The 27,311-nt window shown below is 36.1% G+C and overlaps 5 protein-coding genes across 5 annotated transcripts; 3 read left to right on the forward strand and 2 right to left on the reverse strand.

The window, feature by feature from the left end:
• The first annotated feature begins 548 nt into the window (after window positions 1-548).
• LOC112033528 (high-affinity nitrate transporter 3.2) lies at window positions 549-1,846 on the forward strand. The gene is made up of 2 exons (XM_024066303.2): window positions 549-809; window positions 1,112-1,846. Exons 1-2 carry the CDS (start codon window positions 677-679, stop codon window positions 1,603-1,605), a joined length of 627 nt encoding a protein of 208 aa, XP_023922071.1. The 5' UTR covers window positions 549-676; the 3' UTR covers window positions 1,606-1,846.
• A 3,005-nt stretch (window positions 1,847-4,851) lies between these two features.
• Window positions 4,852-8,039, reverse strand: LOC112033540 (manganese-dependent ADP-ribose/CDP-alcohol diphosphatase). The gene is made up of 2 exons (XM_024066313.2): window positions 7,782-8,039; window positions 4,852-6,503 (listed from the first exon to the last, which is right to left on the reverse strand). The coding sequence occupies exons 1-2, from the start codon at window positions 8,004-8,006 to the stop codon at window positions 5,508-5,510; spliced, it is 1,221 nt and encodes a 406-aa protein (XP_023922081.1). The 5' UTR covers window positions 8,007-8,039; the 3' UTR covers window positions 4,852-5,507.
• A 4,190-nt stretch (window positions 8,040-12,229) lies between these two features.
• Window positions 12,230-18,262, reverse strand: LOC112033542 (quinolinate synthase, chloroplastic). The gene is made up of 7 exons (XM_024066317.2): window positions 17,357-18,262; window positions 15,465-15,749; window positions 14,748-14,966; window positions 14,486-14,665; window positions 13,473-13,970; window positions 12,712-12,873; window positions 12,230-12,621 (listed from the first exon to the last, which is right to left on the reverse strand). The coding sequence occupies exons 1-7, from the start codon at window positions 18,098-18,100 to the stop codon at window positions 12,541-12,543; spliced, it is 2,169 nt and encodes a 722-aa protein (XP_023922085.1). The 5' UTR covers window positions 18,101-18,262; the 3' UTR covers window positions 12,230-12,540.
• A 5,242-nt stretch (window positions 18,263-23,504) lies between these two features.
• LOC136064824 (uncharacterized) lies at window positions 23,505-23,963 on the forward strand. Its single transcript, XM_065767112.1, has one exon. The coding sequence runs from the start codon at window positions 23,505-23,507 to the stop codon at window positions 23,961-23,963; it is 459 nt and encodes a 152-aa protein (XP_065623184.1).
• A 201-nt stretch (window positions 23,964-24,164) lies between these two features.
• On the forward strand, window positions 24,165-25,022 carry LOC136064838 (uncharacterized). The gene has a single exon (XM_065767146.1). The coding sequence runs from the start codon at window positions 24,165-24,167 to the stop codon at window positions 25,020-25,022; it is 858 nt and encodes a 285-aa protein (XP_065623218.1).
• The last annotated feature ends 2,289 nt before the right edge of the window (window positions 25,023-27,311 follow it).

Here is a 27,311-nt window from a genome sequence, read left to right on the forward strand (position 1 = left end):
GATTGTGTTGTGAGAGGGAGCATTGGTTGCCTTTTTTAATTGCGATAAAGTTATAAAGATTAGGAGTATTGTCCCGTATGGTGTGTCATGTTGCATACTCTATGCAAACAGTAGGATGGTTTCTTTGTAGTGTGATGGGTTAATGGATGAAACTAAGTGGGCATTAGTTAGTGCCATCATAGTCAGAAAATTTGAGGTTAAAAATCTGTCCTATGACACTAGGGGACAAAAGAAAAGCACTCCGCCACTCCGTATCATAGAAACAAAGAAGAATGGAACTGGGAAAATTCATTGAAAATCTTCTCAAGAATCATAATCTTCTACCCAATTGAAAACAAAGTCAATGCATAAACTAAAACGGAAATGGATCCATGACAAATCCCTCTTATTATGTCAAACACATGCTCACAACCCCACCCCTTCAACATACTTAAGAGCCATTTTCCTCTTAAAGATCTTTCACATACTTGTCCTCTTAACTGCCAGCAATTTAGTTTGGGCCTTTGACTCGTTCAGTTTATATTTAAAAAATTGAAACCCAGTTTTGTTTTCTATAGCTCTTTTGGGCCTTATATATAACAGTACCCAAAGTACCACTTAGCATCAGAATCATTAAGATTACATCATATCTTTTGCCTCTGATTTCTGGCAACAACTTGGAGCAGAAAAGTCGAAAATGGCAGCACGTGGAATTCTCTTAGCTTCACTTCTTCTCTTCTCTTGCCTGGCAGTAACCTGTTATGGAATTGTTCTTTTTTCTTCTCTACCAAGTACCCTTGTAGTCACTGCTTCACCCAAACAAGGACAAGGTATTAATACCACTCTTCTCACATGAATTTTGTTTCTGTTTTTGTTCATTTCCAACTTCTCAAGAATTTATGCATCTTAAATTTGCACTTTTGGTTGAAACTCTAGATACCCACATGAAGATTTTCCTTCAAAACTATTCAAAACAGCCAAATCTACAATCTTTACAATTCTAGCTCATGAAAGAAAAGGTTTTCCTAGAAAATTATCAAACTCAATAAAATCCACTATCTATGTATTTGGAAAAACAAGATCTATCTTATTGGAGATATTGAATTAAGTTTTCTTGATCAAAATTTTGCAGTTCTAAAAGCTGGTGAAGATAAAATTACTGTAACATGGGGTCTAAACCAGAGTTTGCCAGCTGGGATTGACTCTGCCTACAAGACCATAAAACTCAAGCTATGCTACGCGCCCATAAGCCAAGTAGACCGCGCGTGGAGGAAAACAGTTGACAACCTAGCAAAAGACAAGACATGTCAGTTCCTGATCGTTTCTCGACCGTACGATGGGTCAAACAAGGCGGTTCAGAGCTACGAAGGAACCGTAGAGCGTGACGTGCCCACGGCCACGTACTTTGTACGCGCCTACGCTTACAACTCTGACAACGTTGAGGTTGCCTATGGTCAAACAACCGACTCACACAAAACCACTGACTTGTTTCAAGTCCAAGCAATCAGTGGCCGCCACGTGTCCCTAGATATTGCCTCGGCTTGCTTCAGTGCTTTCTCGGTTGTGTCCCTGATTGGGTTCTTTGTAGTTGAGAAGAGAAGGGCAAAACAGTCTCAGCGGAAGTGAAAAAGAAGAAGCAAAATATCAAATATTTGCTTGTGTCAAATTATGTTAAATAATAATAATAATTTTCATGGTGTTTTGGCTTTCCTATATATATGTGATATATATTAAGGCTCCATTATTAGTGTTGTATTTTTTTTTTCTTTTTGGGGATAAATATTATAGAAGTTGTATTTTTCACTGTCCACCACTGTCCATGTTTAATGTTGAGGTCTTGAAGAAATGTCATGGACTTTCTAGGCAAGGGACTATGACAATGAGGGTGAGATTGGGATAGTGGCCGTAGGGCTTATTTGGGGTTGATATAACTAAAATAGTACTTGATATTTGATATTGTATTTCGACCATTTTCTGAAAAATGAATATTTTTTAATAAATATCTTTCAGAAAACTATCTTTCTTTTTTTTTTTTTTTTTTTTTTAAGTAACCTTAAAATGAGTTAAAAAATTATAATTTAACTTCCCTTATTTAACTTTGTATGAAATAAAATTATTTTTCTTATTTAGTTTTACGTGAAATATAGTTATTTTCTATTGAAATATTTGGAATGAGATATTTTTATTTTTTATGGGATGCTCATTTTTTTTTTTTTTAAATGCTTGAATTGGATGGGTAGGTTACAGTTGTCTAGCTATAAATGAACACAAGGGTTTATGAATAGTTTGGACTTTATTAAAAAAAAAGTTTGTTTCTATTCGTAAATTTAGCAAACGAGATAAGCTTGAATATTTTGGGTATTATTCGGAAAAAAGATTTTGTTTCTGTTCATAAATTTGATAAACAAGATAACCTTGAATAGTTTGAACTTTATTTATTTATTTATTTTTAAAATTGTTTCTATTCTTAAATTTAACAAATGAGATAAGTTTGAATAGTCTGAAGTTTATTCAAGAAATTTTTTTGTTTCTATTCATAAATTTAACAAACGAGATAATAAGTTCAAGCTCAAATTTAAGCTGACCATTACATTATGTATGAAAAAAGAAGTTATTGAGTAGTTCGTAAACAAATTCAAACTTGTTTAAATAAGAAGATAAATTAAGGTTAAACAAGTGATCAAATTTGTTAATTAGTTTGAAATCAACTCCTTTTTGAAATATAATTTAAAAAACAATGAAAAGAAAAAATATTTTGCATTTAATACTTGGCTTGATTTTTAGATTGTTTAGAGCATTCACAGCAGTGGTTGTAAAATTTTAGCTATTTAGCTACACAAAAAGTCACTTTATCTATTTTACCTACACACACGCTACAGCAGTGCATCTATTTTAGCTTTCAACACAATAAAATAATATACATATCACAATAAAATAATATAAACACTACAATAAAATAATATATCTTACTTAAAAAAAATTACAGCACCAACCACCAACCACTATCAGCCACATCCACACCCACAACCACCACCACCACCACCACCACCAGTTCACAGCAGGCACAAAAAAAAAAAAAAAAAAAAAAAAAAAAAAAAAAAACCAAATCTCCAAGCACTCCGATCGGCATCAACAATCACGGTTGATCGGCGGCAACACCCACACAACCACAACCACCACCAAACCGCAGCCCACAGCCCACAGCGGAGGAAAAAAAAAAAAAAACCAAGTAAGGCGTGAAATGGGTTGGCGGGGTGGATCGAGGCCGGGGTCTGCGGTGTGGATTAACGGCGAGGTTTACGGCGTGGATCGGCGACGAGTTCTGCGGCGTGGATCGACGGCATGGAGGTGGGCTGGCAGCAGTGAGATGAAGTTGAGAGAGAGAGCTGAGAGAGTCGAGGCCGGGGTCTGCGGTGTGGATCAACGGCGAGGTTCTGCGGCGTGGATCAACGGCGAGGTTCTGCAGCGTGGATCAACGGCGAGGTTCTGCGGCGTGGATCGGCGGCATGGAGGTGGCTGGCAGCAGTGAGATGAAGTTGAGAGAGAGTTGAGAGAGCTGAGAGTTGAGAGAGGTGAGAGTTGACAGAGAGAGAGAGAGAGAGAGAACGGCCAATATTTTAATGTGGCTGAATAAAAAATTAATTTTTTTTTTTAGCTCCAAGCTACAGTGCACATCTATAAATAGATGTGCACTGTAGCGAATCAGCTAAAAATTTTAGCTTTTGCTCCACTGCTGCAGCACCATTTTAATGAAAGTGTAGGTAAAATATAGCACTATAACTTTTTACCTACACTGCTGCAAGTGCTCTTACAACCCTAGTAAGTTAGGTCTATATTTGTTTGTCAAAACAATGAAAGACAAATGCTTTTTTTACTTTTACTGATATAGACATGATTGCAAACATGGTCAAAGCACTGACTACTAATACCAATGCTAAAATTTAAATGGAAATAAGTAATGGTACTATCTATTAAGTATCGAGACAATTGATAAATTAACTATAACGGATAAAACTAGTTACATTATATTAAGGCCAAGACAAGATCACATGGTACCCTAACTAAACTAAAGTAGACAACAAGAATGATCAGTCTGAGGTGTCCCTTGCTAGAAATGTGAGTATCTATATTGAGACTTACTGTTATTTCTATTATATGAAGTATCATTCTTGAATTTTTTTCAACACTTGTCCACTATGTTATTACTAGAAATTAACTCTTCTTTTTTAAATATTAGGGACGTAGTAACGTGTGCTCCACTCTTCATATTTTTAATGAAAAACTGCTACCTCATCCATCACTTGTTAATTATGCTTCATTTTATCTCTGTCAGCTTTTCATAATCTATTACACATCGCATCCTTCTCATGCTAGTTGTATTTTTTTTTTTAACTATAAAATAAATAGGTGCAGGATTAGACTCTTGACTAAACTTACTTTGATTGATCCCAAATGACAAGTGCAAAGGGAATTTGGGTGCCTTCAAGTTACCGTCATGTAAATTATGAAGGTTTGGTGGGGGTATTTTGACTATGGATGTTATGTCATGAGTCATGACTTATGAATAATGAATTAGTAGTCTAATTTTAGATGGTTTACAATCATCTCTCCCACACAACATGTTAATAATAGCATTAAAGTACTCCATTCTATCGCTTGAAAATTGTAATAGCACGAAAGAGGAAGTCAATTACGCAATTGATTAAAGCATCTTTCTGTTACTGCAAGCAAATCATAGAGACCTTCGGCTAAAAAGCTCTAAAGTGGCATATTATATATGGTACTATAATTATTGATAAAAGTCTCTTGTACTCCTCAAAATAAGAGATTAGGGATCACAATTTGTCTACAAAAAAATCAATAATGTCTACCTTGAGATAAAAAACAATTATTATGAAATTGATACCATAAATTCAAATCCTGTCATATCTAACAACCACCAAATTTTTTGGGGTTGAATATAATTGAGTCGGGCACATTTAGTCTTTTTCGCCATTCTATTCTATCCTATCTAAATATAATAATAATTCAACCCAAAAAAAGCTCTGAAATTACTTGCTCTAAAACACACACCAAACACTTTTTGAGTACTTGACCTTGCCTGCGTCACAAGTCGCATGATACCCCCAAAAGAATTTCATTTTAGCATTTCTCAAGAGGAACATCAAACACGCATGGCTTGTGTTTCAGAGGTGCTTGTAAGTGACAATAACACACAGTATTGCATACGAATACAAAGGATCTTAGAATTGAAGAAGATCTAACGGAAAGCAAATGCAGGGTAGCATGGTAATGAGATGTAGATATTTTTGCATGTTGCATCCTGGCCGCTTCACCAGAAGAAAGAACTAGAGCACAAAGAATTTTGCTGACTCTCCCAAATATTGCAAGGAAACTCAGTTAAATTTTGGAACCCTTTCAATGCTTCATCATATATTGTTCTGGCGATTATGTAATATGTATGTACATTCTACCATCATTTTTAACAAATGAGTAACAGGGTTCCTTGTTCCTTGAAATCATTATTTTCAGCAATTTGCTTGCAGCTTGAAACACATGTCAGTGCTGTGCATTCTATCGGTACCAACAAGTGATAACCTGTCATCATAGACATCCACATAACCAAATGCATCCCTGCCTGAGGGGCATTCTAGGGCAGCTTCAAGGGTTCTGTGGTGTATTCCATGGGAGTCAATTGAGTACCCACCTTTGTGATCATGTCCAGCTAGGCAAATCTTTACACAATTGTAGGTGTGTATCACATCCATTACTTGATCATAATTCCAAAGAAGTGCTTCCGGGGATGATGTACCGGGATCTAGAGGTAGATGGCAACAGATCACTACTTTCTGTTTTAAGTTTGATGCTTCCTGAAGTACACCATCTAACCATTCTAATTGTTCTTTCCCAACTGCTCCATTGAACATAAGGAACCTCCTCTCGAGGCCCTCTAGTCCTGATGGGCTGTTCTTCTCGGAATTTGGGTTCTTTTCACGAAGAAAATTTAATGCTTCCAATGTTTTTGGATGATCTTGAGGCCAGCCAATGGCACTGACATCGTAGCCATCCAGTACAACAAATCTGTACTCTGGAGTTGGTGAAAAATCAAAATAGGCATGATCATCAACACCTGGAATCTTCAATAATGGAAGTAACTGTTTGCGAGGAAGATTGTAGAGGCAGTGATTGCCAATCAAGTGATAGACAGGGCCATTGAATTTATCAAATTCATTAACAACTTTCTTCACAGCATTTAAAGATTGGTCTTTGGGACAAAACCCATCAACAATGTCCCCCAAATTGATCACGAATTTCAGCTTCTTGTGATGGTTCCAATTTTGGACTGCCCTTTGTAACACGAGAATGCTATGTCGATAATAACGAGGAACCCCAATAAATGAGCGACCATCAGGAATATCAGCATACTGAACGTCAGAGATAATCCCAAAAGAAAAAAGAGGTTGCTTCTCTTGTGCACTTGCTGATTCATTTGTAGAACCCATGGTGCAGCAAGCACTTAACACCTATCAAACAAAGTGAATGAATTTCTGTTAGCCAAATTCATTTTGTGTATTAGTAAAGGATCAAAAAGAACCTGCAGGGGGGCTTGGGGTTCCTATTGATCCACCTCCTCCTCACCAATCCCACCAAATAGACACAACAAAGAATTTACTTCTATACTAATAATTCTGATGCAAAAATGAGTTCCAAGTTGAAGGGGATTTTATAATGGAGTTTAGTGCTTGAGCCGTTCTTGGCGGCTTCAAATAGAGCACTTGTCTGTAATTTGAGAGGGGGAGGGTGGTTGATACATGATAGGATTACCAATCTATCCAAGTTTAGCAAATAGCAAGAGCTTTGTTAGAATGGCGCTATTTAGAAAATGATGTCATTGCTCATATATCACTGAAGAAGTGAACCTTTCTCTGTATCATCAACTAGGTTACTAAGAACAAAAACCCAGATAAAGAGAAGGAACTTCACCAAGTATAAAGCTAGGCAATTCACCTAAACTACCTCATTCTCTACTCCAAATGAGATTTGAATATTAACAGTTTACACATTGCAGTAGAGATAAGTGGGAAATCGGACAACTTGATAATTAGAACTCATAGAAACCCAACTCAAAATCTATAACAAAACTAATAAATACATATGAAAAAGAAACAAAAAAGGCGGGACTAATAAAATAAAGGATCTGGTTAACAGATGCTCTTAGAGCATTTGTCAGGGGTCTATTTTAGGAAAGTTTTTGTACAAGTGAATCAAGTGGCTAAAAGTTTATAAAAATCAAGCCAACAATCTAAATCATGCTAATTAAATTTTACAAAATTGTCATGAAAACATTGGTCTCACAAATCTCCTACATATTTTCACACAAAACCAGAGTCAGAATTTAATTTTCTCCGCAACCCAGATCACACAAACTTCTCCGAATCAATAAAGTCTTATGTGCGTGTGTGATAACAAACAATGGATCTGATCCAACATAGCAGACATACATTCCCAACCCCATAATCCAACCAAAGAAACACTAAGCAGAAAGATTAAACTATCATTATATGCATAAAGGCAGATGGGCATTCGCAAATTGAGTTCTAAGTAACAAAGCTACAACTTTTAGCAGATAAAAAACCAAACTTTGAAAACGAAATTTTCATGGTGCTTATTGATTGGAAAACCAAAACCCAGAAGAGAAAAAAATATAGCAAAAGAACAATTTGAGTAAAAAAAAAAAGCAAGGCATAGAGAAAAGAGAGAGAGAGAGAGAGAGAGAGAGAGAGAATTGTAGAGAGACGTACTGTTTTTTTACGATCTAAAAAGGTAGCAATAAGTGGTGTTGTGCGATTGTTGTTGTACTTATGAAAGATACGAGAGTTGAGAGTTGGTTTTAAGGATTTATTATACGTGTCAGAATTGAGAGTCGTCGTCGACGACGATAACGGCGTTTTGGTGGGAGAGGTAATTTTTGGTGGGAGAGGTAAAAGTTCCAACAGGAACACGATTCGGTGGGCATTGGTTTTCATTGATTGATTTGATTTAAGGTAGCCGCGTGTATGTGCGTGTGCGTGTGCGTGTGGAGGAGTAAGGAGTTGGTTGCTGTGGTTAGGATAATGTCTCAAATGCTCTTTCTTCCTACGCTAAATCACTGGATTGCCATTCTCAACTTTTTCTTTTTCTTTCTAATTTATAATTTAGAATTTGGTGTGATTGTTTCAGTTTGCTCGATTGGTTAAATCTTTTGTTAATTAGTATATTAATCAGTTGATAAAAAAAAATCTTTGAAATAGTCCTTTGATCGATTTTGATAGTTTTCAAAAATAAATGTCATAGGTTGAAACTATCATCCCTAAAAAGAAGATTCAATATAGTTGAATCTAGTAGCTAGCTACTAATTTAGTCAAGCATTTGATTTTTTTTTTGGTTAATATTATCATAAACATTTAAAAAGGATTTATTGTGAGTGACATTACTTAGTACTTGTAGAGTACTTATTTATTTATTTTTATAATTATAGAAAACTTAAATTCCAGTGTCATCTTTTTGGATCAGGCTGTTCAATATTAAAAAAAATTTGATTGAAGCACACCCTGGTTTGAACTATCCAAACGTATTTTAAATAAGTAATTTTTTATATATAAAGCATCCCAATACTAAATTTGATTTGATCTCTCTAAATATATTTTAATTATATTAAGTATTTTTTTTTTTTCTATAAACCCTACTCTTCTTCTCTAAACAAAAACAAAAAAAAAAAACTCGACTCTAATTCAAATTTGTATTTATTAATATTTATTATTTAAATAATTATATGTATATATTATATATTTTAATCTCACCGACACGAGATGATGGCATGAGACGTGGCGCAATTTGGGTGCTTTTTTGGTTGTCGGCTACTTGTTTTGTTATGTTTTGTTTGGTAGCCAAACCAATCAATCAGCATGAAGGAGCAGAAAGGGAAGAGCTGTTCCATCAATCATGTTGGTAGGCAAAGTGCAAATTGCATCGGGGTGCATAATTTTGATGCGATAAATTTTGTATGGGAAAGGAAAAAAGGGGTTAATTTACTATCATAAATTATTTTATAATTTAAAAAAAAAAAATTTTACATCACTCATACTCTAATGCATCAAAAAACTTGTATAATGGTTAGCGATACTAGACTTTTTTTCTTTTTTTATAAATTCATATGTAAGTGACCATGGTTAGCGATACTAGACTTTTTTTCTTTTTTTATAAATTCATATGTAAGTGACCAGCAAGTATTGTAATCTAATGCATCACAAAACTTGTATAATAGTTGGTGATTCTAGACTTTTTTTTTATTTTTATTTTTATTTTTTATAAATTCATATGTAAGTGACAAGTAATTAATCACAATATGCTATATTAGACAATTGTAAAAAGAAAAAAGAAAAAAAAAACACCCAATTGCTCTCATTCCCATCACAAAATTTTTTCCCTTTTCACCTTTTTTTTTTTTTTTTTTAGTTTTTATTTATTTATTCGTAGTTGAGATTAAATGTTGTTTTTCTAAAAATTATTTTTTAACTCTCAAAACTCAACTATTAAGATCATATAGTGCCTTGTAAAACTCTCTTATGTCGGTCTCATGAGACATGAGACCCAAATGTAATTGAGGCACTAGCAGTTTCAGGAATTTTTTTCAAGGTATTTCTCAAGAAGCATAAATTACACAATCTAATAAAAATAAAATTTTATATATTGACAACAACAACACCACAATAACCAAAAAAAAAAAAACACGCAAATGCATAAAGTTTCACAACATAAGCTTGTGGAGTTCAATTGTGATTGTTTTTAGTGTTGCTGAATAGGGATAGACGGTGATGGCTGGAGAGAGTAAGTGAGTTTCTTATTTTCTTTTAGCCTTTACTTTTGATTTAATTTTAGTTTAAATTGTTTAATGACTTGTGAATCTGTGATGTACTGAGACAATGAGGATCTTTTTAAAAAAAATGTTTGTTGAATTGAAAACGTAATCATATTGGTGTTGGAGTAGTGATAGTCTTAGTATGAGATGAGATTGATCTTGTACTAGGCTTTTCTATTGGCATTTGGTTTGGGCCTTGTCAGTGGTTTTATTATTTTTTTTTTTTCCAAATTTTCGTTCAAAAAAATTTTTTTTTTTTTTTTGGGTTTTTTTTCATAGTTTTATAAACCAGTACGATGAAAGAACAGAAAAAAGGGACTAGTTACTGGTTTTTTGGTTGGACCCATGGTTGAAACTGGTGACATCATAAATAATATAATTAATAAAATTGAAATTATATAAATAAAAATATAATAAGTTTATTACTAATAATATGATAACAAAATGTAAAAACATAATATTGAGTGACACTTTCATGTAAATTTAATCAAATTTCCTTAGAATGGACAATCACATGTTTAATTATAATAAAAAAAAATAAAAAGTTTATTTTATATATATATAATGAATTAACTGATGTTATATAAAAATTAAGTAACTTTTTAAATTTATTCACTTAATTAACTAAAGCTACTATTTTTTTTCTAATCAAAATTATCGGAAAAAGAAAAAGGAAAAGTAGTTGTACAATGAAAAAAACTAAATTTACATGACTTTGACCAATTAGTTATATAATATATATTATAATATTTTTGAGAAAAAGTAGTCGTACAATGACAGTGTGTCAGGTAAAGCAAAAACTAAAAGTAAAACTATAGTATAAGTTTAAAAGAATAAAAAAGCATGTGGTTCTTTTTGCTTAAAAAACCTTAATATATTGTTAATTTTCTCAAATTATGGACCAAAATTTAATTTTATTGGCATAAAAAAATCCAGGATGTTCCCAAAAAAATTTTTAAAGGTAGATAAATATAAAATTTTAGATTATTATATATAAATTTTTTTTTTTCAGGTCATGGCGCGGCCCCTAAATTGGGACAGGAATCTCATGTAAGATTTTTCCCAAGCCGTTAAGAGCATCAGCAGTGGGCCTGTTATATGCAAAATGTAAGGTACATTTATCATTCAGGCCTAAAAACTGCTCAGCAATAGGAAGGCCAAATGGGTAAAGGCCAAATTTTTTTTGACATATAACTACAGTACCATCTCAAATGTAAAATGGTACTGTAGCTGAATGAGATTTTTTTTTTTTTTAATACTCTCTCCACATTTTAACCTGGCAATTTCTCTCTCCTCTCTCATTTTTTCTCTTTCATTTCTCTCTCTTCCTTCTCTCTCTCATTCCCTTTCTCTCTCTCCATTGTCAAGCTTCTCTCTTTCTCACCAAATCACCAAGCCAGATTGAAGCTCATGTCAGATCGGAGCTCACACGTTGAGTTTGTGCAGATCGCCGGTGCTTAGAGCGACATGAGCCAATCTCTTAGTGGCATGCAAAGCCTTTGCGACGGAGCCAATCTCTCCATTGCGTGCTATGGGTGCTAATTGGGTTTGTTTAGATCAACAGGTGGCTGATGTGGTGGTTTTATCGTGGGGTTTATGGTTTTGCCGTGGGTTTCTGGGTTCGGCTTTGTGTGTGTGTGTGTGTGTGTGTGTGTGTTTTTTTTTCTCTCTCTCTCTCTCTCTCTCTCTCTCTCTCGGTGGTTTTTGTGGTGGCTATTTCTTGCGGTGGTTGTTGTTGGTGGTGGGTTTGGTGGTTTTTTTAATGGGTTTAGGTGGTTGGCATGGCGGTGGCGTGGTGGTGGCTATTGTGGTTGTGGTGGTGGTTGCTAGCTAGTGGCATGGTAGGTTTGCTGGGATGTGAGTGACAGTGGTTTTACGGTGGTGGTTTTGTTTTAGACCTAGAGAGACCTTGTTGTTTTTTTTTTTTCCTTATCTATTCTTGTGCCAGAGGTTGAGGGAGAGAGACGAAAAGGAAAAAAGAGAGAGAAATAGTAAAAAAAAAAAAAAAAAAAATATTTAAATAAACTAGAAAAAAAAATTAAAATGTTGAGTGTATTGAAAAATGATATGTTATAATTGATAAAATAATTTTTTGCGATGTTAAAATAAGATGTGATGAGATTTTCGGCTGTAGATGCACTAAGCAAAACAGTCAAGTGCTCAACTCAACGCAATAAATCTCACCGTCTCAGTGTCCAATGACCTTTCTTCTTCTAGTCCATTCGTTTGGGATGGAACGAAGGGACACTTGTTTCCCTCGTAGTAAGTGACACAAGCGTGCCAGCTCTCACACATGTTTATTGGTTTTTGAGGTAAATGGGAAAAACACAATTGAGATGCTAATCTCAGAGCTTTTTCAGAACATGGAAGGCTTGAAATTGTTTGGCATTGCCCAGAAAATAAGCAGATAAATGATGTCACGTATACCAACAGCTATACAGTTTGAATAAAAAAATTATTAAAATTGTAATTTCATTCTTTCTATAAAACTAATACACTAATCTATGCTGTAAACAATAAAAATTGAGAGCTTTCTAATAGCAAAAATTACATAAAAATTATGGCAGTGAAAATTTTGCTCGAAGCAAAAGTCGAGGTCAGATTCAAAACTGATTGGCATTCACAGCTCATCTGTAAAAGGCAGCAGCATTTATTATTGCGCCTCAACTTGATGACATTGACTTCCCACTGCTATATGGATGGTAAATCTGCTGGACAAGCTTCTCTGGCAATTGTTTTGTAGACTACAAGAGAGATAGCAAAGAAAATGAATATAACAATCCAAAATGCAGTGGTACATTAATATACACATCAAAGAATTCACCAATATGTACCTGAAAGTGTCTCATGTGCAAAATTGGCTCGCACCCAACATCTGCAACTGATTTTCCATTAGGGGTTTGCAATTTAAATCTCTCGGCCTCATATGCCGCAATAATATTTTTCTCATCAGGCATTTGGTGGCAAACTTTGAGGAGTGAACTAAGGGTATTCATCTGGCAAATGAGAGTAAATACAAAGATGAGAAGCCCAACATCAAGCATCAATTTGAAAAGAGGAGAAAAAAAAAAATAGAGCTCAGCCTAGACATAATAGATTTTGAGGTTGAAACTATTTTCCTGTCTTTTATGGCATTGAAAAGAACTAAATGGTAGACTTCCGAAAATCACATAATCTGCATAGGGGGATTCAGACAACATCTTAACCTCATTCCCTTCAAGGTAAATATATATGTTTCCCCTCAAGAAACAAATAGGTCAAAACAAATTTGGGACTTGCTCATTTCTGAATCCAATTTCTGGAAGCTTTCAAGGAATCTCTCAAGCTCTTCGTAATGGTTTTTTTTTTGTGTGTGTATTTTTTTAGGCACAAACCAATCGTTCTTGGAGTCTTTTTAAGATAATGTAAATTGGTGGAACTATGTGCATGATTGGGCTGGAGCGTAGATTGAGGCATGTATGCGTCCAAATACACGGCTGCAATCAACACACATGCTTGCATGCACATTGAGACATGCAGCAGATAGTCTACTCCAATAAGAGAAACAGTGAAATCTATGTAGGTAAACACTACCAAGAGTAAAGAACAAGCTCACCTTCATATATGGACAAGATGCACAGCCTCCATGGATAGAACATCCCTCTCCACTAGCTACTCCAGGTATAACAGGTAGGATAATGTCACCCATTGTAACAGATGAATTTGGTGATGTTATTGTCATTGAGTCTGATGAAACTGGGAACACTATTTCAACTTTAATTTTTGCTCCTCCAGAAGATGACTTTCCAGAAGCTAACAACCTGCGAACTGCTGCAACAATTGCAGTCACCATTCCCGATTCTGTTCCCAACACAAATTGGAGATGGTCATTGACATTTCTATCTAATACCTCTTGAACCCTCTGATTTATAAAATCTAATATGTTTTGGGTGGAACCAATGACTCCCATTCCTCTTCTCTTTGCTTCCATTGCCAATGAAAACATTTCTCCAGGGACCTCAAGATGAGCAGTAAGGAATGCATCACAATACATTTCATTTATCTTCTCAACAACCTCATGTCCAAAAAGGTGATGTACAATGCATGTTCCATCCTGATACAAGAACATTATATAATCAGCAAATAAAACAAAAAAGCAATCCTATGGCCTATATCTGCAAATACAGGATAAAATAAGGAATAAGGGATAAAATGGTGTTCACTAGCTATGTTTTCAAGTATAATTAGGTGAACCAGGTGAAAAATGCTTAACTGCATAAGCGTCCATTAAAAGGCAGGGTGAAGGATCAAACACATGAACTCCAAGAAACTTATTGAAACAAACAAATACTCCATAAGTAGCCATGGGACAAAGCACTCCTGTATACACTCTTCTATCCTTTCCACCAACATATCTATGCCTAACCCATTATTTTAATAAACTCCCCTACATGTATGATCCATCATGAAACAATTCATACTCCAGTTTGAAGAGCGCAAAAAGGGGGAGGACGTAATTCCTGCAGTTGAGAAGAAAGGCAAAATCCAGGCCCTTAAATGCAGTAAACTCAATTCCAACTCTCATCGCCCCACCTCCCCTCCCACCCCCCAAAAAAAAAAAAATCCTACCTGATAAAAGTGCAGGTGAGGTAGCAATGACCTAATAGAGTCTCTATTGTGAGCTGGATGTATCTCGGCTATTTCTTCGTCAGTCATCTTAGTCATCTGCTGGAACAACTCTTTAATATTTGCACCCATATAGGAATCGGGCCCATACCATATGTTTAGATCTGGCACTTGAGAAAAAGCCTGCAGAAAAATATGTGACTTGCAGGTTTATTCACTTAATATAAATATTAGAAATTCAGGTAGTGGATGAAAAGAAACTCACCTGCAGAATGGTTTGCACAACATTTGAAGAAGTACATGTGATTGTTGGCACAAGCTCATGAGTATATGCTTTTGTCTCTAGTGAAGTATTGATGTAAATGACATGCAACGAAGGAGGAGACTTAGAAGCTGCCTCAAGATAATTCATATAAGAAGGGGTAGCTGCAGCATCTGCCAAGGAACAGCCAATACGTTCACTCGACATCCTGTACACACCAACCTGTACATAAATACCACAAAAGCAGCAACAATCATGAATTTTTCACTACTTTGTGGAACAAACACCAGGACACGCTACGTTTAATCAAAGCACCAAAGTTGAGAGGAATTAGCTTAAAATGAAGAACCTGCATTCTAGCAGTAGAACATTCCACCATCAAACAGATATATTAAAGCCACTGATTTATAGCGCATGAGGTCTAGAACAAGAAATTATACACAGAAAATTGGCAAAATTGCTAATAAATTAGGCACCATTAAGTCAAACATTAATATAGCAGCACAGCCAATAACTTCATTTTTTCCTTCAAATCCTAGGCTTGCCTGTATGCAAGCACACCCTAAAACCCCTAAAGTGTCTGATCCCAGATTCTAGTATATGAGTATCAGGCTGATCAATCAATGGAACCAGAGGCCTTTCGCTTGAATGTGGTTACACCTACATTCAGTCTATAAAACACAAACTGCAAAATAAGAATAAATGAGGGAAAGAACATACATCTCCAAAGCCAGCCTGATCAAGGATTGCACGCACATTTTCTGACATAAAATCTACACCCAAAACTGTAATGTATTTGCATCCAGCTTTCGCCATCTTCACAGCCGAATCAGCCATTACCAGCGAATCAGAAATGTGAATGTGCGGCCACTGTTTCTGAGCAGCAGTCAAGATGCCTTGGACCTGAGGATCCATATAAAAATGTGCAACAACACCAATCTTCTTCTCCTTTAGCACACTAACAAGTTCTTCAACCTTTGACTCATCAGGGAACAAATATCTCGCCTGCAATTAAACTACAATGGAAGTTAGAAATTTAATCCTCCCAGAACACTGATTACAATATAGAAAGCAAAGCAATTAAACAAATATCTATTAGAGATTAGGATTCTAATCTGTCCTCTTAAGGAAAGAACAGCATTAGAAAACGCAAATGAAGATATTTATTCATGCACTAAAGGTACTAGTGTTTAGAATGCCAGCAATTTGATCACTTTCTCATGACCTAATTGAAATGAAGACAAAGAAAAAAGAATCCCTATTGCATTGTTGTCTTACTAATAATGTAATATAAGTAAACTCCAATCCAGCATTAAAAAAAAAAGGTTATATGGGTTTTAAGATTTCTATTATCTCTACCTTTTCAGTAAAAAAAAAAAAAAGATTTCTATCATCAATATGTGGCCAATTTGATTAGTTTATTTATATCATTAATAGAAATCCAAAAACGAATAAAACCAAACACAAATCATAACTGTTAGAGGCATTGGAATGCCAACAATTTGATCACTTTCTCATGACCTAATTGGAGTGAAGACAAAGAAAAAAGAATCCCTATTGCATTGTTGTCTTACTAATAATGTAATATAAGTAAACTACAATCCAGCATTAAAAAAAATGTTATATGGGTTTTAAGATTTCTATTATCAATATGTGGCCAATTTGATTAGTTTATTTATATCATTAAGAGAAACCCGAAAACGAATAAAACCAAACACAAATCATAACTATTAGAGGTATTGGAATACCAGCAATTTGATCACTTTCTCATGAACAATTGAAATAAAGACAAAGGAAAAAGTCTCAATCACACTGTTTTTCTTATGAATAATATAAACAATCCAGAATTTTTTTTTAAAAAAGTTATATTTGTTTAATATTTCTACAATCATTAAGAGAACAACCCTTGTGAATACCAAGTTCTAATTTGAAAAACCAAGAGCAATTTGATCGCTTTCTCGTGAACTAATTAAAAAGAAGACAAAGGTAAGTCTTGATCACACTGTTTTCTTATGAATAATATAATATAAATTAACTTACAAATTACAATCCAGCATTAAAAAAAAAAAAATGTTATATGGGTTTTAAGATTCCTAAAATCATTATGAGAGTGACCCTGATTAGTCAGCTGAGCATCTTAGAACTAAGTTTGGTTGTTATTGTTGTTGTATGAATATCATGTTCTAATTTGAAAAACCAAGAGCAATTTGATCGCTTTCTCGCAAATTAATTGAAAACAAAACAAAGGAAAAAGTCTCGATCACATTATTTACTTATATAAATTAACTTACGATCCAGCACTAAAAAAAAAAATGTTATATGGGTTTTGAGATTCCTAAAATCATTATGAGAGCGACCCTGATTAGTCAGCTGAGCATCTTGGAACAAAGAAAGGGTTGTTATTATTCTTGTATGCATAACAAGTTCTAACATGCCAAGTGCCTTATAGCTCAACTCATTGTTACCATCAAAAACCAAGTTGCCCACTTAATTTCCATCACAATTCAATTCATTTCAAAACTATAAACACACAATTCAGACTAATATCATCAAAGAAAAAGAAAAAAAAAAAACCCGAAAACGAATAAAACCGGACACGAATTATAACTTACCTGAGCCTCAGCATAACTCCCCTTAGCTTCTACTCCGTCAGCAGTCACCACAAGAGACGGAAACGGCTCGAAAGGCGGCGTCTTCCCTTCACGCTCCGCCACCAGCGCCTTGGTCTTCTTCTGCATAGTGATCAACACATTGTGCCAAGTGTTCACCCTCGACCTCTCTTTCCCAACGACTCCCACATTCATTTCCACCAGTTCCTCTGTGGTGATCTTCATCACCTCCTCCGGCGCCGCACCGTCGAGAACCCAAACGAGGCAAGAGCAGAAGCCTCGGCTGATTTCGGAATCGCTGTCAGCGAAAAACCTCATCTTTCCGTCGCTGCCCAGTTCGGCCTGGAGCCAAACCTGGGCTGTGCAGCCCATGACTCGGTTCGAGTCGACCTTGGCAGATGGATCCAGCTCCGGCGACAGAGCCGCGTAGTGAAGCAAGCGCTTGACACGGTCGATTGGTTCTGGGAGAGACTGGAACTCGGAGATGAGGCGGTTGAGCTTGGAGGACACGTGGGTTTCCGTCTGTGACTGCGACGGAGGGAACGTCACCGCCGAGCACGTGAATGGCTTTTTCTCAGGACCGGGTGGCGGAGATTGTATACACTTGAAAGCACGTGGCTTGTGAGCGAAAGAGAGGGATTTGGGTTTTGGGTTTTGGGCAAAAGAGGTGGAGAAGAACGAAGAAGAAGAAGAAGAAGAAGAAGGAAGAGGAGGAGATTTCAAGGACATGGTTGCAGAGGACTCCATTGTTGCTCGCTATGTGTTTGTGTTAATATCAGAGAGAGGGAGAGAGAAGCTTGGAGTTTCGAGAAGGAATGGGCCTGAGAAATGAAAGCAGAGCCGTAGGTAAATAAATAAATGAAGAGGCAAGAGAAGAGGCGGGCTGAGAAAGAGAAAGGAAACTACCCATTACATTATTCATGGTCAATGACTCAATAGAAAATATGAGGTTCTTTGTGTTTTTTTTTCCACAAAAAGAGCACCACACTTTGCAAATCCAATGGGTCCCATCTTTACATCTTTTGTATTTTTTTTTATCCATTTTAATTTAGTTTTTGGAGTCAGAAGTGCATGAGATCTGCCTCTCATATACAAGTGGGCCCCATATTAATATATGCTGCCTTTGTGAGAGGTAGGACTCATGCGCCTAGTGCATGAGAGATTTTTCTTAAAATGATTAGCGATTGAATTTCCTAATAATTTAATCTCTTAACAAATAGAATTAGGATTACAATTTAATCCAAATTTTAGGAGATGGAATCATGGGAATGTAGAGTGAAAAGTTTGGGGATTAAATTGTGATGAAGCCAAATTGTAAGGGAATAATAATTTGTCCATGAAATACAATATTTGTTAATTTTGAATGAAACCTACATTTATATATATATTTTTTAAAAACTTAGGAGATCAAATGTAACAATTGAAAGTATATGGACTAAATTATAATAAGGCAAAATGAAAATGATAAATTATAATTTCTTGTTTTTTAAAGTAATAGATGTACAATTTTACAATTTTTTTTTCTTTGTTTCTAATTAGTAATGAGAATTGAACTCTTATTATTAGGTTATCAATGAACAAAAGCATTTATAATAAACTTGGGTTCGAATAAAAACTTGATTATGTTTGTTTATTAAGTAAAAAAGTCAAACTCAAATCTAAATTTAAGATTAATTCTTAATCAAACTAAGCTCAAGTATAACCATTGACAAACTCACAAGTAGAATATACATTCATATAAGTTGGCAACTTCAAGTCCAAACTGAACCGATTCAGCAAAAATAAGTACAAACAGAACCACCTGGCAGCGACATGTTGGTAGGTTTTTCTTATGATAGCAGGCTCTGGTGGGACTTTGGCCGCATGTGTGCCGTAGTCCCTGTGGAGCCAGTTCCAATGAAAATACTCAAAATAGTGTTCGAGGTCCATATGCGCCTTTTTCTTTGTACCAACCAACCCACTTTCAAGAAACTTTCCAATAAATGGCATCAACTTGAGAGCGAACTAGCGAGGTATAGGCCTTTGCATTACTTTTTTTAAGTTAAAAAAAAAATTTAAAAAAAAAAAAAAAAAAAAAAAAAGGATGCAGAACAACAAAGGCCATACATTTTTACTTGGCCACATGTGCGCCTTTGTCTATTTCTTCATTGAATGATGCCTTTTTCTTTGTTAAATTAAGAAGGTATATTAAATGATATTTTTATACTTTAAGAAAATATATATTATATATATTAAGTAAAGTAAGACAATCATAATGAATTTGAATTTGCAATAAATTATTTGATAATAATATTTATGTATTATAATTATTAGTATGTAACTCATGCAAACGCATGGATTAATTTAAAATTAAACATGATTTCTATTATAAAAATATAAATAATTAGTCAAATTATTTTTTTAAAAATAGCATATAACACATGTATACGTATATATATAATTAAAATTAAACATAATTTTTATCACAAAAATATAAATAATTAGTCAAATTATTTTTTTTAAAGTAAACATAATTAGTCACATATTAAAATTCTTACCTAAATTTAATCCTACTTATCAGGGACGTAGCTATGCTTGGACTAGGGGGGCCAAAGGCCCCCCCGGCCCAATGAGAAAAAGCAAAATATAAAATGTATAAAGCTTGGTTTTGATGTTTCATTCTCTATTTTTGTTCAATACTTCCATACTTATACAAAAATTACATTTTCTTTATTCAAATTTTCATTAAATTTTGATTCTATTTGTGAGTTTCTATTTGGGTTCTAAATGATTATGAAATTTATCTTAAAGTATTAGCATAGGATAATTGCAGTTTCAGTGTTTGATGAAGTTCTCCAAAGAAGCTTGGGATAAAAAATAAAAACACACACGCGCACACACACACACACATATGTTTTTTTTATAAGTAGCTTGGATTAAAAAAACATGGTTGTCTTTGGGTTAATCTAGAGCTACGATATGACGGTTTAGGCTATAACAAATTTTGTAAGCATTTGGGTTTGAGTGTATCTCACTCCCCTTCACTCGAAATCCTAACTCCGTCCCTACTACTTATGATCCCTTTTTTTTCTAATTTTTAAAAAGATAGAACATGTGGTGATCTTTGTTGTGTAATGATTTTTATTGAGTATATGTGATTGTTTTTTTTTTTTTTTTTTCTAAATTTTATAGTTCATTAATATTAGATTCTTAGTATTTTGCACTCATTAACTCACTTGATACAAAAATTATATTAATTTAAGTGGATAATTATGATGTGGTCCCCACATAAATTTAGACAAATAGCAGAAAATTGGATTATAATTGCGAATTCTAATTGAACTTTCACTAAACTTTATCTATTTATATATATATATATATATATAGATACTATCTATATATATATATAGATATTGTAGGGTCACAATTTAAGGCCTAAGCCCAGAAAAGAAGTGGGCAGTGGCCCAATGAGCCCAGGACAATATATTTATAGAGAATAGGTTAGAGAGCTCGGCTCTAATGAAGATAATAACGACTAGTATGGTTTTGACAAATGATCAAGCAAGAACTGGGTATATAAGACTGGATAAGTTCAATATCCGAGGGGGTCATTCTTTGTATAAATCAATATCACTGTTTTACAAGTATAATTCAAATTGCTCTAGTCCTTTCTCTCTCTATTTTTCCGATCCCCTTCTCATAATAGGTCTTTTACATTATATAGTCCCTTTACCATCATCTTGATCCTACACTTGTTAATCATCTAAGCATTCACTTGAGTGCATGTCCTATCAGACATATTCTTCTGCTTTCTGTAGACTGTGGTAACTGGAAATGCACTGTTCAGGGATCTTCTCCACATAAATGCGGCCAGAAAAGTAGCTGCAGTGCAATTAATGCTATGGTAGCAGCTTTTCCTTTAGATATTTCTGTGTTTTTGTCAATCCTATACACACATGAAGCTCATCTTTATGGTGTAAATCTTTTGATAGGTCGCCTAGCTGGACTATAGGTTCGAACTGTATTTGTCGTGTCCGAGGAGGAACTGCTCCTCAGACCGCTCTCCATCCGCTTCTTCTTTATGAGACTTTAAGCTTGGGGTCTTTCTTAATCATTTACCCTCCTCAGACATGCCTCTATTCTCAAATATGGCCCAAGGCCCAATATACAAATTTGGGCCTTTATCCCTATATATATATATATATATATATTAAGTAAAGTAAAGTAAGATAATCATAATGAATTTGAATTTGCAATAAATTATTTGATAATAATATTTTTGTATTATAATTACTAGTATGTAACTCATGCAAATGCATGGATGCATTTAAAATTAAATACAATTTTTATTATAAAAATATAAACAATTAGTCAAATTATTTTTTAAAAAAAATAGCATGTAGTACATGCATACGTATATATGCATTTAAAATTAAACATAATTTTTATCATAAAAATATTAATAATTAGTCAAATTATTTTTTAAAAAAATAAATGTAATTAGTCACATATTAAAATTCTTACCTAAATTTAATACTACTTATGAACATTTTTTTTTCTAATTTTTAAAAAGATAGAACATGCAGTGATCTTTTTTGTGTGGTGATTTTTATTGAGTATATGTGATTGTTCTTTTTTATTTTTTTTTTCTAAATTTTATAATTCATTAATATTAAATTCTTAGTATTTTGCACTCATTAACTCACTTGATACAAAGATTAAATAACTTAAGTGAATAATTATAATGTGGTCCTCACATAAATTTAGACACATAGCACAAAATTAGATTATAATTTCAAATTTTGATTGAACTTTCACTAAACTTTATCTATTAATATATATATATATATATATTATGGGGGGTGAAAACCCAAACTTATGTATTGGGCCTAAGGCCTTATTTGAAGGTTACTGTGTGTCCGAAGAGGCAAAATCTGTTGAGAAGGAGTCCGCATGAAAGAAAGATAATTGGAAGTGAAGGGGATCAGTCCAAAGAGAGCACCATCGGTCCGAAGAGATCATTCTCCTAAGATGTAAAGATTCTTGGTCAAGCAAATATCTGGAGGGTTTGAATGATCTTCCCAACGACTTCAGTGATCTGGATAAGCTTTGGGCATGCCTAGAAATGAGAAGAATGGAGAAATATCTAAAAGAAAAAGCTGCCACCACTACATTAAATGCACTGCATCTGCTTTTCTGGCCGTATTAATGTGGAGAAGTCCCTTGAACAGTGTCATCCCAGCTGCTACCACTCACAGAGAGCTAAAAAGGAGATCTGACGTGACATATACTCAAGTGGACATTTAGATGAAGAACAAGTGGACGATAAAGAAGATGAGGGAGGATGCTATATAAAGAAAAAGCCTCTGAAAGAGGAAGAAAAAAGGTAGTTCTAAGAATGGTATTCACCTTTCATTCAGTAATATTCCTTTTTGGACATTAAATTGAAAAGCCTTGAAGTGTGTTTTTTATATCAGTTTCTTCTTTAACATCATAGTTAATTATTGTTTAGTTCATAATCAGCCTATCTCTTTCACTCATTCTCTACAAATTCATTGTTCTGGGTTCATTGGGCTCATAATCCAAACCTTTTGGGCTTGGGCTACTAAAACTGACCCTACAATTGGTGCCGTCTGTGGAAAGAGCTTGAGCGAAAGTGGAAGCAACAATTGATAATGGTTGAACCAGGGCAACAACCAGCAGAATCTAGGGCATCCCAACACGTTGACCCTTTTCTCAATGGAAGCAGAGACAAGATCGTGAAGGCAGTGTGCATACTACGCACCCTGAGCGAAGCCAACCACATGGAGGAAGTCACGTGTCTCATGTAGAGAAGAACCACAATATGTAACTAGAAATTGAGAGGCTAAAGAGGGAGTTGCGCCATGCAAAGAGGAAACAGATTTCTTCGCATTCTGATGAAGATTGGGGTGACGAGTAAGATGTCACTTACGAGTAGAGATCTCGGACACCAATCAGTGAATCCTTTTCCTATGAAAAGGAGCACCGTCGCAAGAGGCAACCTCGAAGCCCATCACGTGGAGGTGTAGGAAACGATGCTATGAGCAAAGCCTTGAATCAAATCTCTAGGTCACCCTTCACACATAGGATTGAAGGAGCGAGACTTCCTCGGCATTTCAACTAGCCGACCTTCACCATTTATAATGGTAAAATGGACCCTGTGGAACATGTGAGTCACTTTAATCAGAGGATGGCTGTCTATTCTAGAGATGAGGCTCTGATGTGTAAAGTTTTCCCCTCCAGTCTTGGACCGGTTGCAATGAGGTGGTTTGACAGCCTAGAAGTAGACTCCATCGACTCCTTCAGAGAGCTTACTCAAGAATTTGGTTCTCGTTTTGTCACATGTAGAAGAGTAGCCAGGCCCCTACCTTCACTGCTATCCTTGAGCATGCAAGAGGGTGAGACCTTGAAAATATATTCAGATAGGTACTGGGAGATGTTTAATGATATGGAGGGCAATTTTGATGGAATGGCCCTTAGCACGTTTAAGCTCGGCCTCCCCACTGATCATGGTTTGAGGAAGTCCTTAACTGGCAAACTAGTAACTAACATGCGTCAGCTCATGGACCCTATCGAAAAATATAAAAGAGTTGAAGAAGATCAACAGTAAGGGAAAGGAAAGGATAAGGTTATCTCCCAAGAGAGGAGGGATTTTAGGTCGGACCGTTACAATAGCAACAAACCATGGAGAGATTTCTCTCGGCAGTCAGGATCAATAAACCTTCAAGCAGTTAACACTGTATTCAAAGAGCCAGTACACCAGGTTTTGGAAAAGGTTAAGAATGAACCATTCTTCAAGTGGCCGAACAAGATGGTGGGGAACCCCGAAAGGTGTAACCATAATCTCTATTGCCAATACCACCAAGATCATGGACATACCATAGAGGATTGCAGGAGTCTGTGGGATCATTTGGACCAACTGGTCCGCAAAGGTAAATTGAGACACCTTTTGCATTACTCTAGTGGCCGAGGAAGTCAGATGAGCTCAGAGCCTCAGAGAGATGACTTTTCAAAGCCTCCGTTAGGAATTATCAACGTCATCTTCACCGCACCAGGGAGGACAGGATCCTGGCTGTCCAAGGTTATGTTGGTAGCCCAGTTACCTGTAGGGGACTTTGGCCAAGATCCAAAGAGAGCTAGACCGGATACTCAACCGATTTTAGGCTTCAAGGACGAAGACAAGATTGGAACCATCCAACCCCATGATGACGCCTCAGTAATCACCCTTAGAATTGGAGGATATGATGTGAAGAGGGTAATGGTGGATCAGGGTTGCGCGGTAGAGATAATGTACCCTGATCTCTACAAGGGGCTGAATCTAAAACCTGATGACTTAATACCATATAGTTCTCCCCTAGTTAGCTTTGAAGGAAGAATCGTCACCCCGAAGGGCCAAATACGATTACCCGTACAGACTGGTTCAGAGGTAGTGGAGGTGGATTTCATTGTTGTAGATGTGTATTCCCCTTATACGACAATTGTAGCCAGACCTTGGCTCCATACGCTAGGGGCTGTTTCCTCTACTTTGCATCAAAAAGTTAAATATCCATCCGAAAGGCAAGTTTGTGAAATCCGAGGAGATCAATCCGCGGCCAGACAGTACTTAGTGGCTGCCATCCAGCATAAGCTCGAAACGGAGTCCTCGGTCAAGGCCAAAATGGGTTTATAGCAGTTAAAAAGTCGGGTATTGCCCGCCGAAGATCCAGACGAGGGCGGAGATGTGAAGATTTAATAAAAGTTGTAATTGGAGACAATCCCGAAAGGTTCTTTCAAGTCGGATCTCAGATGCCTCTACCAGAGAGGGAGGAGCTAGTAGAATTCCTTAAAAGAAACCTTGATGTATTTTCCTGGAACGCTTACGAGGCCCCAAGAGTGGATCCAGAATTCATTTGCCACCATCTGAAAGTCAACCCATTGATCACCCCTAAGAAGCAGCCTCTTCAGCGCCCATCTAAGGAGCATGTTGATGCAGTAAGAGAAGAAGTAACAAAGCTCAAACAAGTCGGAACTATTAAAGAGGTTTTTTATCCTGAGTGGCTAGCAAACACTATGGTGGTGAAGAAGAAGAATGGGAAATGGCGAGTGTGTGTAGACTTCACTGACTTGAATAAGGCCTGTCCTAAGGATCCATTCCCTATGCCAAAAATTGATCAGTTGGTAGATGCCACTGTCGACCACCTTCGGATAAGTGTCCTGGATACTGTCCAAGGTTACCATCAAATACCGCTAGCCCTGGACGATCAGGAGAAAACTGCATTTGTCACCCCTATTGGTAACTACCATTACAAGGTGATGCTCTTTGGTTTGAAAAATGTAGGATCCACTTACTAAAGGATGATGATGAGGATGTTTGAGCCGCAGTTGGGCAAAAGTATCAAGATCTATATAGACGATATGGTGGTGAAAAGCAAGATCATTTCTGAACATATAAAGGATCTTGAAAACATTTTTGAAGTTCTAAGAAGGCACAAGCTACGTCTAAACACCTCCAAATGCTCATTTGGTGTGGGGTCAAGCAAGTTCTTGGGGTACATGGTGACTCACAAGGGAATTGAAGTTAACCCCGATCAGATAAAGGCTATCCACAATCTACAGGCTCCTCGGAATCCCAAAGAAGTTCAGAAGTTGACCGGAATGACTGCTGCCCTAAATCGATTTATCTCCCGATCAGCAGATGGGTGTAGACCTTTCTTCTCGTTGATCAACAAGTGGAAGGGATTTGAGTGGATTGAAGAATGTGCTGTGGCCTTTCAGCAACTTAAGGACTATCTCGCTCGGCCACCCATTATGTCCAGTCCTGAACCAGACGAAGTCTTGTTTGCCTACATTGCTGTGACTCCTTGTGCTGTAAGCTTGGTGTTAATACGGCAGATCGTGGTATGCAAAGGCCAGTTTATTATGTAAGTAAGTCGCTACATGAGGCTAAGGCTCGTTACTTGCCACTGGAGAAGGCTATCCTGGCAGTGGTGCTTGGTATACGAAAACTCCCTCATTATTTCCAAGCTCATACAGTCATTGTTCTTACCCAGCTCCCACTCAAGGCTATACTTCGAAGTGCTGATTACATTGGGAGGATTGCTAAGTGGGGCATGATCTTGAGGGCTTTTGATATCAAGTACATGCCTCGCACATCGGTCAAGGGCCAGGTCCTTGCAGATTTGGTGGTCGACTTCACGGAGCCCAAGTTAAAAGAAATAACGCTAACCTCAGACATGGATGAAAAATCGGTTGGCATGATTTCTTAACAAAGCTCCTCGCATTGGGAAGTGTACATGGATAGTGCAGCGAACCAGAAGGGTTCTGGAGTGGGGCTAGTGCTGATATCCCCTGAAAGAATCATCATTGAAAAGTCACTGAGGTTGGATTTCTCGGTAACAAATAAAGAGACGGAGTATGAAGCTCTACTATTAGGAATGGCTATGGTTCGAAGAATGGGAGGAAAGTCAGTGGAGGTGTTCTCGGACTCGAGATTAGTCGTTAGTCAAGTACAAGGTGAGTTTGAAGTAAAGGATGAAAGAATGCAGGGATACCTGAGCCGAGTTAAGCGTCTGCAATCAGAGTTCGAATCTTTTAATTTGCTGCATATCCCCAGAAATGGTAATGTGCATGTTGACTCTTTAGCCACGCTCGCTACCTCTTCGGCATAGGATTTGCCGAGGGTTGTCCTCGTTGAGGACCTGCATGGCCCTATAGAGGCACGAAGAGAGGTAGCCCAAGTTCACCAAGTCAGGGCCGAACTCAGCTGGATGGATCCTATAATTAAATTCTTGAAGGAGAATATTTTGCCTGAAGAGAGAGGTGAAGCTGACAAAATTCGAAGTAAGGCGACCAGATTCTAGCTATTTGAGGACCGAAAATTATACAAACGTTCCTATTTTGGACCGTACTTATTATGCATGCATCCTGAAGCAGCTGAGTTACTACTGGAAGAGTTACATGAAGGAATTTATGGGAGCCA

This window comes from Quercus suber, unplaced genomic scaffold (assembly GCF_002906115.3).
Source record: "Quercus suber isolate HL8 unplaced genomic scaffold, Cork oak 2.0 scaffold_2, whole genome shotgun sequence".
Lineage (NCBI taxonomy): Eukaryota > Viridiplantae > Streptophyta > Magnoliopsida > Fagales > Fagaceae > Quercus > Quercus suber.

Excerpts from the sequence above, each read along its gene's own strand:
- LOC112033528 (XM_024066303.2), top strand. The coding sequence starts at position 677 with ATGGCAGCACGTGGAATTCTCTTAGCTTCACTTCTTCTCTTCTCTTGC. Across the intron at positions 810-1,111 it reads TTCACCCAAACAAGGACAAG|TTCTAAAAGCTGGTGAAGAT; the intron begins GTATTAATACCA and ends AAAATTTTGCAG.
- LOC112033540 (XM_024066313.2), bottom strand. The coding sequence starts at position 8,006 with ATGAAAACCAATGCCCACCGAATCGTGTTCCTGTTGGAACTTTTACCT. Across the intron at positions 6,504-7,781 it reads TTTTAGATCGTAAAAAAACA|GTGTTAAGTGCTTGCTGCAC; the intron begins GTACGTCTCTCT and ends TTTGTTTGATAG.
- LOC112033542 (XM_024066317.2), bottom strand. The coding sequence starts at position 18,100 with ATGGAGTCCTCTGCAACCATGTCCTTGAAATCTCCTCCTCTTCCTTCT. Across the intron at positions 14,666-14,747 it reads TTGTGCAAACCATTCTGCAG|GCTTTTTCTCAAGTGCCAGA; the intron begins GTGAGTTTCTTT and ends ATTTTTCTGCAG. Across the intron at positions 13,971-14,485 it reads CTCACCTGCACTTTTATCAG|GATGGAACATGCATTGTACA; the intron begins GTAGGATTTTTT and ends TTCTTGTATCAG.
- LOC136064824 (XM_065767112.1), top strand. The coding sequence starts at position 23,505 with ATGGACCCTGTGGAACATGTGAGTCACTTTAATCAGAGGATGGCTGTC.
- LOC136064838 (XM_065767146.1), top strand. The coding sequence starts at position 24,165 with ATGGTGGGGAACCCCGAAAGGTGTAACCATAATCTCTATTGCCAATAC.